General features: G+C 40.6%; 1 protein-coding gene across 1 annotated transcript in view; it reads left to right on the forward strand.

Annotated features, from left to right (window-relative positions):
• LOC145414905 (protocadherin-like wing polarity protein stan) overlaps positions 1 to 13,449 on the forward strand; it is a 110,507-nt gene that overhangs the window by 41,430 nt on the left and 55,628 nt on the right. Inside the window, exon 15 of the mRNA XM_080284320.1 lies at positions 9,314 to 9,510. Within this exon, the coding sequence (XP_080140446.1) occupies positions 9,314 to 9,510 (197 nt within the window). The remainder of the gene's footprint in view (positions 1 to 9,313; positions 9,511 to 13,449) is intronic.

A 13,449-nucleotide genomic window follows, 5' to 3' on the forward strand; every position in this document is an offset into this window, starting at 1 on the left:
AAGCCTGGGCTAAAACTTTAGTTCATTTAGATAACAGATCATTGGCTTGTAGTTGCTGTGACTGCAGGTTTATCTGGATGTGAATCCGGTGGATTACAGGAATCTGGCAGCTTAATTTAAACTCTTTGAGATATCTTATGTTGAGACCATGGTGAAGGTTTGTCCATGTTACGTAGGTGAGGTGCAGGTGTTGAGCACAGTGTGTTGTGATGTGAGGGACTGCATTACAGTGGAATCAGAGTGGATTGTATGTGAGTTGTATTCCTGTCGGTAGAGAGGCAGAAAAGAGTGATTGCCACTTCATAGCATGGGTAAGGGAACTCATACCTCCATAAGAAATGCAGTTTCTATGAGATGAATGTGTTGGGGTTCATGGAGGATGCCATTTGGATGAAAGAGTTTATGATGACTGTGTACCAGTATATTGTGTCATAAAATATTGAGTGGAGGAGGAGGGATGTGTGAAAGATTTTATGATGACTGTGGTGTCAGTGTTTTTATGTAGTGAAGTGTTTAGTGGAGGAGGTGGGATGTGTTAGAGGCCTCTGTGCAGTGCAGTGAGGTTGTGTATTTTTTGCTTCTTTTTGGTGGGTTTGGTGCAACATAAAATTGAGGATGGGATGATTTTGTGCTGAAGCCACATACAGTAAAACCTCGATATAATGGACTTTAATAGTCCGGAATTCGCTTTTATCCGAATCAAGGAGCTACCAGACTAAATTCTTACACTATATATCGGAAAAAGTCCTTTCAAGCCAGAAGTATTCCGGACTGCCTGACCACTTCAACTGTGTTCATCACAATAAGGTAAATAGAATACAGGTTTATTAATGTACATTGTAGTATTATTATGTATGTTATACCATTTGATTACTGTAGTGAAGGTATAATACAGTACTGTACAGCAGTGATAGTGAAAACAGTTTAAAAATCATTGGTGCTATCCGGAATAATGTTTGATATGTCGGAAAAAGTCCGGGTTAGCTGAGGGAAGGCTGGATGTCGCTTTTATTGGAATTTCACTTTTTTCGGAATGGCTAGGGCCCCAATTATTCCGTTATAGTGAGGTTTTACTGTATTATGTTCCTTTCATGTTCTTGTAATCCTTGATTGGGAGTACTTTTTTTTTTTCTTGGTGAAGGCAAACTGTACATATGGGCTTTGTACATCCTTCTGTTATTTTTAGGCTTTGTTCTTTGTGTGTGTGTGTGTGTGTGTGTATTTACCTAATTGTGCTATACAGGAAATGAGCTACGCTCATAGGGTCCTGTCTCTGTTTCTCAGTAATTCAAATTTAGCTTTAAACTTATTTAAGTTTTTAGACTGGACGATCTCTTTGTCCAGACTATTCCACAGGTCTGTACATCTATAAGGAAAACTATATTTCTTGATGTCTTTCAAGCAGCTTGGTTTCTTCAGTTTCATTCCGTGTCCTCTTGTTGCTCTCTTATCCCATAAAAACAGATCTTCTTTGTCAATTTTATCTACTCCCACCATGGTCCTGAACACTGCAATCATGTCTCCTCTCTTTCTCCTTTCTTCCAAGGAAGGCAAATCCAGCTTTTCCAGCCTCTCTCTGTACAACAGATCTGCCAGACTGGGGATCATTTTGGTTGCTGTTCTTTGTATTCTCTCAATCTTGTTTATATCTTTCTTTTTGTGTGGGGACCACACTACTGCTGCATATTCTAACCTGGGGTGTATCATGGCCACTATCAATTTTTTCATCATCTTATCCATATAATGAAAGGCTACTCTTATATTATTCAGGAGTTTATATGTCTCTAACTTCCTTGTTAATGTGTTTTTCAGGTGACAAACTGTCCTGGACCAGCACTCCCAAATCTTTCTCTTCTCTCGCTTTTGTGATTGGTTCATTACCCATCAAATAATTCAATGATGACCTCTTGGTACTTTTACCCATTTCCAATATTTTACATTTCTTTGCATTAAATTTCATTTCCCACATCCGGCTCCAATCGTGGATCCTATCCAGATCCTCCTGCAGCATTTTACAATCCTCCTCAACCTCTGCCTTCCTCAGGATCTTTGCATCATCAGCAAACAGACTTGCATAACTGTTCACTCCATCTACCATATCATTTACATAAATCAGGAACATTACTGGTGCCAACACTGAGCCCTGTAGGACTCCACTTGTTACTTTCCTCCATCCAGACATCCTATCCTTTATTACTGTCCTCATTTGTCTGTCTCGCAAAAAGTCTCTCATCCATTCCAGGAGGTTCCCCTTCAGTCCTCCTATATGCTCTAGTTCCCACATTAGTCTCTTAGGAGGTACCTTGTCGAAGGCCTTCTCCAAATCTAAATACACACAATCCACCCAACCATCTCTCTCCTGTAGCACGTCAATCGCTCTTGAGTAAAAAGTCAACAAGTTGGAAACACATGACCTTCCACTTCTAAATCCAAACTGACTATCAGCCAAAATATTCTTCTCTTCCAGATATTTTATCCATCTATCTTTCAGAATTCTTTCGAACAATTTTGCGACCATGCTGGTTAGGGACACCGGTCTATAATTCAGGGGTTCTTCCCTGTTTCCTCCCTTATAAATTGGTACCACATTTGCCCTCTTCAGGTCATGATAGTTGCCCTTTTTGTAGATTAGATTCTTTTTGTAACTGTTATTACTGGTAACGTCATATGCAATCCTGAAGTTACAATTTAATACTGCATGGTCGTTTTTGCCGAATGGAGGGCGATACATTATATTGTCAGTATCATTTTCTTGCCTAGTAAATAGAAGATCTAGTACTGATGGATCATCAGGTCCTCTTTTTCTGGTGTTTTTCATTACATGCCATGTTAGGAAAAACTCCTGCACAAGATCTAGAAGCTTTTGATCCCAACAGCTTTCATGACTTTTTACATCTTGAGTATTCCAATTTATATTTGTATTGAAATTTCCAGTTAATATAATTCTTTCAGATTTCTCTTCCATTCTTTGTAGTAATGTTCTTAAACTCTGAATTGTACTTTCTGCCAGGTCTTCATATTCACCTCTTTCCGAAGTGTTTGTTATGGGTGGCATGTATAAATTTGACAATTAATTTTCCTTCAGATGTGTTAATCTCCAATGCAGTCAGTTCTGCTTGTGAGGGCATATCTAGTTTTATTTCTTTGACTTGCAGATTTCTCTTTGTTAAGATTATAATTCCTCCTTCCTTTCTTAAATTTCTGTCTCTTTTCCATGTACTGTATTCCTCTAAGTAAAGAGTATCGTTTGATGTCTTTGGGGTTAATTTTGTTTCAGTTAGGCAGATAATATGTGGTTCCTTTTCTTTAGTATAGTCTTTTATCTCTAATATTTTAGATGCCATTCCAACTGCATTTGAGTACATCAGCTTAATCATCTTGTTTACATACTTGCCATAACTTGAGTCTACTACCTTCCTCATTTTTATTCCCTGTTGGTTATGTACCACTTTCGTACCTGCAATCTAATTACTTTGTTAAAAAAAGTACTCTTCTCGTCCACTGATCTTCCCTCATTCTTTGTTTTTGCCTCCTCCCTCTTCTCCTTTAGTATTCCCAATTCCTCTTGAGTTAAGCATCTCTTTATCCATACTTTTTTAAATTCCTCTTTTTCCATGAGTTTGTTTGCATTTCTTAGTATTTCCTCCACAGGGTTCACACTATGGGAAGTTACTTCCAGGGGCCTTGACTTCTCTCATATTCTCTAGCCTTTTGTGTTCCTCAGTGTCATTATCACAGATTTTCTCAGACACTTCCTCCAATATACCCATTATATTTGCCATCTCCTTTTTGTCTCGAAATTTGGTTTTTTATTTCTTCCTCATCAATATAAGTAATTACTCTAGATTTGTTGATATCTGCTGAGTCTTTTACCAATTTTGGGTTGTTTTAGATTATTTTTTCACATCCTTTCTGATGCTTTTTTCTTTGACTCTTACTTTTAAGTCTTTCTTCACTTTCGCCATATCAGCATACGTAGTTTCCACATCATCTTACAACTTTGCATCACTTCATTCACCAGGGTTATCTTCTCCTCAGTATCACTGCTTTGTTCTGTCAGACTGCTTGCATGCTTAATTGTCTCTTTATCATTTCTGAAATCCTCCATAATACTCTCATGGTTGAAAACTGTACTTTCCATTTCACCAATCTTCCTTGTAAGTGAACCCACCTCAACTGACAGCTCATCTGTTGTTGTGTCTTTCTTGTTTAATTCCTTTTCTACTCTTTCATTTTCCTCCTTCTGCATGCACAATTGCTTCATAATTTCATCTATTTCACACTGAAATGCCTTCTCCAATTTGTACACCCTCTCTACTAGTTTGGTATATGTTTCCATTTCAACTGGTTCCTGGTAGAAAAATTTATTCTGTTTTCTACCTTTATTTGTTTTCTTGTCTCCTTCCATATTCACTTTACTAAAGATGGTGGTTATCTTGTGGTATTACTGAGAAAAAAATTCTACTTACAAGTATGCATCTCCTTGTGAGGAGTAGACTGTAGCACCAGTCCAACAGGGCAGTACTCCTGAGGTGGATGGCAAGCTGGTGATAGGGAGAGCTGGAGCTCCCATTTCACCAGCCCTCAGGACTTGATCCTGACCATCTCCCTTTGCTGAACATTTTCAGTGCATTCATTTACACAGAGAGTAGGCCACCATGCTCTCATAATACCTCTACCTTCAACTGTCTACACCACACTACATGCGCATTACATATCACACCTTTTCACATTCTTTAGTAATGGCAGCTGCAGTGTTACTATCAAATGAGGTGGTACCTCGGATTGCCACCACCGGCAGGGTAGGGCTGGCGGCACAGGGTCTTCCCGGTCGCCATCAAACGACTGTGCTGGCAACGACTTGCTATTTCTGCTAGTGCTCGTCAGCGAAGAAGTGAAAGTGCAGCCTTTTTCTTCACCAACATCCACGGCCTTACCACAGATTTAAACTCAGTTCATTTTTTCCTTCAGTCCATATCCCCTTTGGCCCTTTTTCTCACAGAACCACAAATCTCACCCTGTACTGATATATGTATCCCCATTTTGTTTTCCCGGTTACCATCTCCTTACAAACTTCCGTAACAAGGGCGGCACCTGTTGTTATATCAGATCCCAATATGCAGTTGACACTGTTTTAAACTTCACTTCATCCAATTTTGATTACCCATTATATAAACTAAATTGTCAAAATGTTACCAAATATATTTGTGTAGTTTATCGCTCCCCCAATGCTTCTTCGGAACCCAGTGTATTTGATTCCATATCCACACAGTTGAGTAACCTTAACCTTGCCCTTAGCACCGAAATAACCATTTTGGGTCATTTTAATTTACATAATGTTGAATGGTTAATGCATTCTGCCAGGACTGACGACGCTGGTCTAGGGTCCGAGCTGTTTGTGAATCATTTAATCTCACCCAGCTGGTAAAGCAACAACCAGAATACCTGATAATCCTGACTATAATGCCCATCTCTTGGATTTATTCTTGACAAATAATCCAGATCAATACAGGATAGAGGTACTGTACTGTCACCACTTGGATCCTATGACCACAATCTCATCAAAGCCTCATTAGTTAGCCCCCCCAAACCTCCCCGTTCTGAACCTGTCTGGGTGACCCGATGGCACCTTCATAGGGCAAACTGGGGTGGATTTAGTAATTATCTTGGTGACATTCCATGGTAGTCTTTCTTCTCTAGTGATCCCAATTCCACTCAGTCCCACATTTGTGACTTAATACTAGCTGGTATGGATTTATTCATACCAAGTTAACAGTTCACTAAAAGATCGAACTCTCTAAAATTGTTTGATGGCAACTGTGCCAGAGCAACAGCCCAAAAGTCATTAGCATATAACTCTTACTTAAAATCAGAAACATCTGAATCACTCTTTCAATTTAAAATTGCTAGAAATCATCCAAAAGCTGTATTAAATCTAGCTAAATCAAACTTTCTTCAAAAGCAAGCATCAGAACTACTTAACAACCGTAATGACAATAGAATATTCTGGTCAACTCTTAATTCTTTCAATAATAACTTAAAGAAGTCATCTTCCATTCCCTCACTAAAATCTTCAGATGGCAACATTACAAATGACCCGTGTGGGAGAGCAGATATTTTTGCCAGTACATTTGCCAGAAACTCTACCATAGACGATACCAGCCAGAATGTCCCAGTACTAGAACTTGACTCTGCCGAAATTGCCCTACATAAAATACAGACAAGATACGTAAAATCTATCCTAGACAATTTACCTACCAACAAAGCTCCAGGCCCAGATGGAATTCCGCCAATTGTTTTGAAAAATTGTTCCCCTGAACTTGCCTCTGTTCTAGCTAAATTATTCAGACTATGCATACTTACTTCTTTATTCCCAAGCTCATGGAAAGAAGCCAATATCCACCCAATTCTGAAGAAGGGAAGTTCCTCTGACCCCTCTGATTACAGACCAATAGCTGTCACATCTTCTCTTGGTAAAGTATTTGAAACTTTAATTAATAAGCACATTATTAAACATCTTGAATCCAACAACTTAATTAGTGATAGACAATATGGTTTTTGCCACAGAAGATCCACCATTGACATACTCAGTCTCCTAACTCATACCATCCATCAATCAGTTGATCTACATGGAGAAACTCATGCAGTAGCTCTTGATATTTCTAAAGCTTTCGACAGAGTATGGCACCATTCCCTGCTCTCCAAACTCCCTTGCTATGGACTAACGTCTTTTGTTCCTTTGATTTCTTCATATCTTAGTGATGAAAATAAGAGTAAAAGTAGATGATGTATATTCCAATTTCCACTCAATTAATACCAGCGTGCCGCAGGGGTCAGTTCTGCCGCCAACCCTATTCCTAGTTCATATTAATGGTCTCTTATCTGTCACCCACAATCCCATCCATTCATATGCAGATGACTCAACACTACTTAGTTCATTCACACTCAGACACCCATTTACAAAGTCTAATATCTCAACCTCTCAACTCAGTACAGCCATCTCCATAAATCAAGACCTATCTATGATCAGTGAATGGGGACAAAACAACCTTATCTCTTTTAATGCTAGTAAAACTAAATATATACAATTTACTAATAGACAGATATTGCCAGATTCGTACATTACCTTCAGTGCCACTAATATTTCCATCTCCAAAATTATTGAAATTCTTGGCATCTCACTTAACAATGCCCTCAGCTGGACCTCTCATGGTATATCTCTTGCTAAAACCGCCTCAAAGAAACTTGGATTATTGTACAGAGTCTGTAACTTCTTCGCTGATGAGCAGTTAACTATAATTTATAAGAGTCATGTGCGCTCTCAGCTTGAATATTGCTCACCCGTGTGGAATGGATGTGAAGAGGTTGCATTAAAACAACTACATAAAATTCAGAACAAAGCTGTTAGACTTATTAACAACCCTGCCATTACAAATAAACTACCTCCCCTGCAAGTAAGAAGGAATGTTGCCTCCCTTGCATTAATTTACAGATATTATTTTGGCAAATGCTCAGACGAAGTTGTGTCCACGGTGCCACCTCTCCATGCTTTCCCTCGTGCTACTTGGGCATCTGGTAACGCTTATGACTGGAATGTCACGCAGCCATATTGCAGAACTTCTGCCTATCAGAATTCTTTCATTCCCCGAACTGCATCTCTCTGGAACCGCTTCCCCAGAGTTGTTTCCCTCCAAATTTCAACTCGCAGCTGTTCAAGTCTAACTGTTACAGATATTTTATGAACAGAGGACACCAGTAATCTGGTGTATGGATTTTTTTTTTTTTCTGTTATTAAAAAAAAAAAAAAAAAATCCATGGTATTCGTCTGAGGTATATGAAACGGCTTGAAGCTTGATCAGTGCATTCCCGCACTAACTAGCTGTATTCTGTTATTTGGACAGCACTTTTACTTAAACCTCTATCTATCTGTCTATTGTCAGACGCCTCAATCCTGTTTGGGGTGGCCACAAACAAATCGCCTCCAAGTTGCCCTGTCCCCTGCCATTTCACTCCCCTGCTCCCAACTCACACCCCCCTCTCTCATATACCTCTCCACCCCATCCCTCCATCTCATCCTCGGCCTCCCCCTCCCTCTTCCCCCCTCCACCTCACTCACATACACTCTCTTTGTCAGTCTTTCACCCTCCATCCTCTCCACATGGCCAAACCACCTCAGTGTGTTCCTCATAACGCTTCCTATCACATCCACATCCACACCACAACGCTGCTTTATATCCTCATTCGTCAGCCTGTCTCTCCATGTGACTCCACAGGCTCCTCTTAAATAACTCATTTCCACTGCTCTCACTCTTGACTTGTGTCCTTCCAACAACGTCCAGGCTTCACTTCCGTACGTTAGAGTTGGTATCACAATACTGTCATGTAATAACTTTTTCACTTCCATGCTCACTTCCCTGTTTCTTATCACTGCTTTCAAAGAACCAGCAACCTTTCTTCCCTGCTGTACCCTTTCAAGCACTTCACCCTCCAAACCTCCATCCTTACTCATCACACTACCCAGCGTACTCACGTACTCACATTTTCCAATTCCTCACCATCCAACCTCGCTGTACATTCACTGACTTCACCTCTCTCAAAGACCATCACTTTACTCTTCCCTACATTCACCTTTAGATTCCGTTTCTTACACACTCTCCCACACTCATCCACCAAGCCTGGCAGCTCCCCTTCATCTTCACTCCACAACACTGTATCATCTGCAAACAACAGTACAGGGAGTTTCCAAACACTATCCTCTCTCACCAGGGCCACTCCAGCATATAAAGATACTTAAACTTGCTGTACTATATTACAGCACCCATTTAGTTTAACCTAGTACCGAGTTTGACTCATATAAAGATACTATTTAGGTATGGCCAGTTGTGGCCAAGGGTAGCCATCACGGAGCAAGGAGACAGTGGTGTTGATACTGACGCTGTGTGTGTGTGGGGGGGGGTATTGTGGGGACTCCAGCTTTCATTATTTATTGTTTTTTAGATGAACTGTTGGTAGATTGTTTTCAGTAATATCTTTCATTGTCCAGTCATTGTCTAAAGGTGGTACCCTTGAGTATTTTCAAGGGTAATTAATTTTATATGTGAATGAAAGTTCCTTAACCTTGAAAATAATCAAGGGTACCACCTCATTCCTGGAGCTTATATAATTTAGTATATGATGTGCCTAATCTTATTGAGATAGCCTTTTTTTTTTCTCCCAGTCCACTCTAGTAAGATATTGAGATAAAATGGTGATGAAATGGATGGTTATAATGCCTGAGTTGCATAGAAAGTTTTAATTCCTAGACATTTCACAGTTGTATATGATGGCTGCCCCAAGAACTTTGCTGAGATGATCTGGTGGGAGGAGACTCCCTTTGATGGAACAGCATTGCAACCATGCCCTTATGGGGCTCAAGGCCAGGCCTCTCGTATTTGCCACAGGGAAGTTGGCTGGGGTCCACCTGACATGTTTAACTGTGTATCAGACACCTTCATTGAACTGCGAGACTTGGTAAGCTCACTTATACAGCAAAATGCAAGGATTTTCAGTTTTGGGTTTTCTGATCAGTTAATTTTGGTTCTCATTATTTTACACTGGAATCACTAAGTACAAATGTTATCATGCATGCTTGCATAGGTTGTTATTAAGAAACCCTGAATATTATTGTGGGGATTGCTAGTCTTAATTCTTTGTAATAACACCAACAGTTTAGGCCAAGGAGTTTCAAACTTTTTCCTAGTATGTACCCCTTGATTTTTAGATCACCGGCCTGTACCCCGATAACCACTGCACTGAATCCACAGACACTCACCCGTTACGGAATATTAACACACAGTCTGTTGTAAAATTGGCTAAAGGGTAATTACTTTTTCAAGCACATATGTGTTAACAAATTTTTACAACACTGTGTCAGTGTTAACACAGTATTTGAATGATGGCATCCAATATTATATTTCAGTGTTAATGATACTAGTGTTTTATGGAACTGTATTCTCATTACTTTAACTTGGCATACAATTGATATTTCTCTGTTGTAACTGTGGAATTCTAACAAAAAACTAACACAAGAACTTAATGCTAGTCATGAAGGAGTGCTATAGAAAGGATGTAGAGCTGTAGTATTGTCAGTCTGCCACTGAGCTACATGAAGTAAATTGTGAAAGGACCATAGTGTGGGCCAAGTTAAGGTGAAAATGTTATAGTTTCTCAGGCATCATTACTGTATAATCTCATGAATCCATCCATCCATCCATCATCCAGTCCTACATTGCCCCATGAGGAGCATAGGTGCCCAGGGTTAGGCAAGTTGGTCCTGACATTTAAGGTGAGAGTGACCAGCCTCATTTATCCCTGAGTGGCATTACATGAGCAATAAACCCCAAATACCCCTTGGATATAAGCCTACACAGGCTCAAGCTGACTGGAGCGCCCTAATTACCCACTCAACCACCAGGTGCCATAATTTGGTTATATGGTTACCACCCAGCATAGTAAATGGTTTCCTGGTGTACAGGAAACCATTTGGCATGTCACTCAGTGTAAAGTCACCCATAGACAGAAGGAAGAGGAAAGAATGATGGAAAGAAAGACAAGAGGAAGTGTAAAGCCACCTGCAGGTAGAAGGAAGAGGAAAGAAAGACAGAAGAGGAAGGAAGGAAGAGAGGAAAGGGCAGACACCCAAAGCAGCACTACATCGAGTGAGTGAATGGAGAGTGCCCCCGCCTACCACATTATGTTAATAAAATTAGTACAGTACCTGTGTAGGTTTACATCCAAGGAGTGGTTGGGGTTTATTGCTCACATAATGCCACTCAGTGATGAGTGAGGCTGGTCACTCCCATCTTAAATGTCAAGACCAACTTGCCTAGCCCTAGGCTGTTACACTGCTCATGGGATAATGTAGGATTGGATGATGGATGGATGGATGGATTAGGAATACACACATGGGCAATAGTGTGTGTATATACACCAACAGAAGACCATGCGAGCAGAGTGAAAGAAGAGTTCTGGACATACGTGGAAGCATGCATGGAAAAGGAAAAGAGTGAGAGAGTGTTGTTAATTGGAGATAATGGAAAAGTAGGAAATTTGAAGGTGGATGGGGTAGTTGATGAGTGAGGTGTGCCTGCAGAAGTAGATGAGAATGGTAGTATTGTAGTGGACATTCATGCAGGGAGGGGGGGAGGCAATACCCAGTATCCTCTTTAGGAACAGAATGAACCACAGGTATACTTAGCAAGTGATGAGGAGGGTGGGTGGTGAACAGATTGAATGGAAGGCAATGACTGATTATGTGTGTGTGTAGATGAGAGAATGAGAAGATACGTGCTGGATGCAGGACTATACAGAGGTTGGGGAGTGGACTCTGACCACCACCTGTTGGAAGTGGAAGTCAGGGTACAAATGTGATGGATAAATAGAAGGGGAAAAGGGTAGGAGGAAGCAGTCCATATGAGGAGGGTAGGAAGGTTGCAAGAGGATGATGAAGAGAAGTGGAAGAGCGATTGGGTAAATATGATTTGGAGCAGATGGGGGAGGTGGAAGTTGTGTACAAGGTATTCACAGAAGAGTCTGTGCAGCATGTTAGGTGGTGTGTCGTGTGAAGAGATGACGAAAGGGGGTGCAAGGAACAACATGATGGAACGAAAAGATGTGACAAGCTGTGGTGCAGAAGAGGAAAGCATATAATGAGTGAATGGGAAGCAGAGGCATGGAGGAAGTTGCGAGACATAATAGAGAGTTATATGTAGAGAAGAGAGAGGCAGAAAGATTTGTATGAGAAAGAAGAGACTGGATGAGGAGTTTGGAAAGAATTTGAATGTAAATGGAGGGAATGTAAGAGAATGTTCTGGAAGGAGTTATGACTTTGACAAGGTGATAAAGAGGGTATTAGGGGAGTGAAAGATAAAAATGGCAGATTACTAGTGGAGAAGGAAGAAAATGTGAGCAGATGGAGAGAACACTTTAAGGAATTGTTGATCAAGGAAAATGAAAATAACGTGAATATAAATGGCTAGGGAATGGGTGGGAGAAGGAGGGAGGTGAGAAAGGAGGAAGAGTTCAGTAGAATGGAAGCAACAGAAACAATGAAGAAAGTCAAAATGGGAAAAGCCCCAGGAATTGATGGAGTGTGTGGTGAAATGCTGAAGCATGGGGGAGAGGTAGTACAGTAGCAGAATGGATATGGAAGATGTGCAGGTTGGCCTGGGAGGAAGGTAGAGTCCTGGAGGATTGAAAGTCAGGTATAATTATTCTGCTGTACAGAGGAAAAGGAGAAAAAGAAGTGTGTGATAATCATAGGGGTATTTGTCTTGTTAGTGTAATAGGAAAGTTGTATAGTAGGATACTTACTGATAGAGTTAGGGAAATAACAGAGGAAGTAGTTGGAGAAAAACAGGGAGGTTTTAAGAAGGAGAGAGGTTTGTTTAGATCAGATATTCATCCTTCGGCCTTTAGTGGAAAAGTTTCCAAGAAGGAAAAGAAGTTAACCATCATGGATTTGGAGAAAGCATATACTAGAGAGAACAGACAAGGAATGTAGAAAGTGTTAAGAATGTACAGAGTATATGGAAAGATAATGAATGCCATGAAAAGTATGTATGAGGGCACAAGGGCAGCAGTGCATGTGGATAATGAACTGAGTGAATTTTTCTATCTGAGTGTTGAATTGAAACAGAGTTGTGTCATGTTTCCATGGTTGTTCAGCCTGTTTGTGGATGGAGTTATAGAAGAGATACAAGGTAGGCCAGTGGATGTTGGAGCAGCCACAAATGAAAGAGGGCAGCATTTGGAAACATCGTGTTCTGTTGTTTGCAGATGCTGCTGTATTAATTGGGGATGAAGGGGAACTGCAAGGCTTGGTGAGTGAGTTTGGAAGTGTGTGTAAGAAATGGAATCCATGGGTGAATGTAGGAAAGAGTAAAGTTGTGGTCGTCAAGAGAAGTGAAGTCACTGAATGGACAGGGAGGCTGGATGGTGAGGAAATGGAAAATGTGAGTGCAGTTAAGTACTTGGGTAGTGTGATGAGTAAGGATGGAACTTTAGAGGATGAAGTGCTTGAAAGGGTTTAACAGGGAAGAAAGATTGTTGGTCCTTTGAAAGCAGTGATAAGAATTAGGGAAGTGAGCATGATAGTATTGTGATGCCAACTCTAATGAATGGAAGTGAAGCTTGGACCTTGTTGGAAGAACACAAATTAAGAGTGAGAGCAGTGGAAATGAGTTATTTGAGAGGAGCATGTGGAGTCACATGGAGAGAGAGACTGACAAATGAGGAGGTAAAGGAGCATTGTAGTGTGGAAGTGATAGAAAGCATTAGGGAAAATACATCGAGGTGGTTTGGCCATGTGGAGAGGATGGAGAGCGAGAGACTGACAAGGAGAGTGTATGCGAGTGAGGTGGGGGGGGGTAGAGGGAGGGGGAGACCAAGGATGAGCTGGAGGGATGGAAT

The sequence above is a fragment of the Coenobita brevimanus genome, chromosome 101 (assembly GCF_032717465.1).
Source record: "Coenobita brevimanus isolate Jiangsu-jjx chromosome 101, ASM3271746v2, whole genome shotgun sequence".
NCBI lineage: Eukaryota > Metazoa > Arthropoda > Malacostraca > Decapoda > Coenobitidae > Coenobita > Coenobita brevimanus.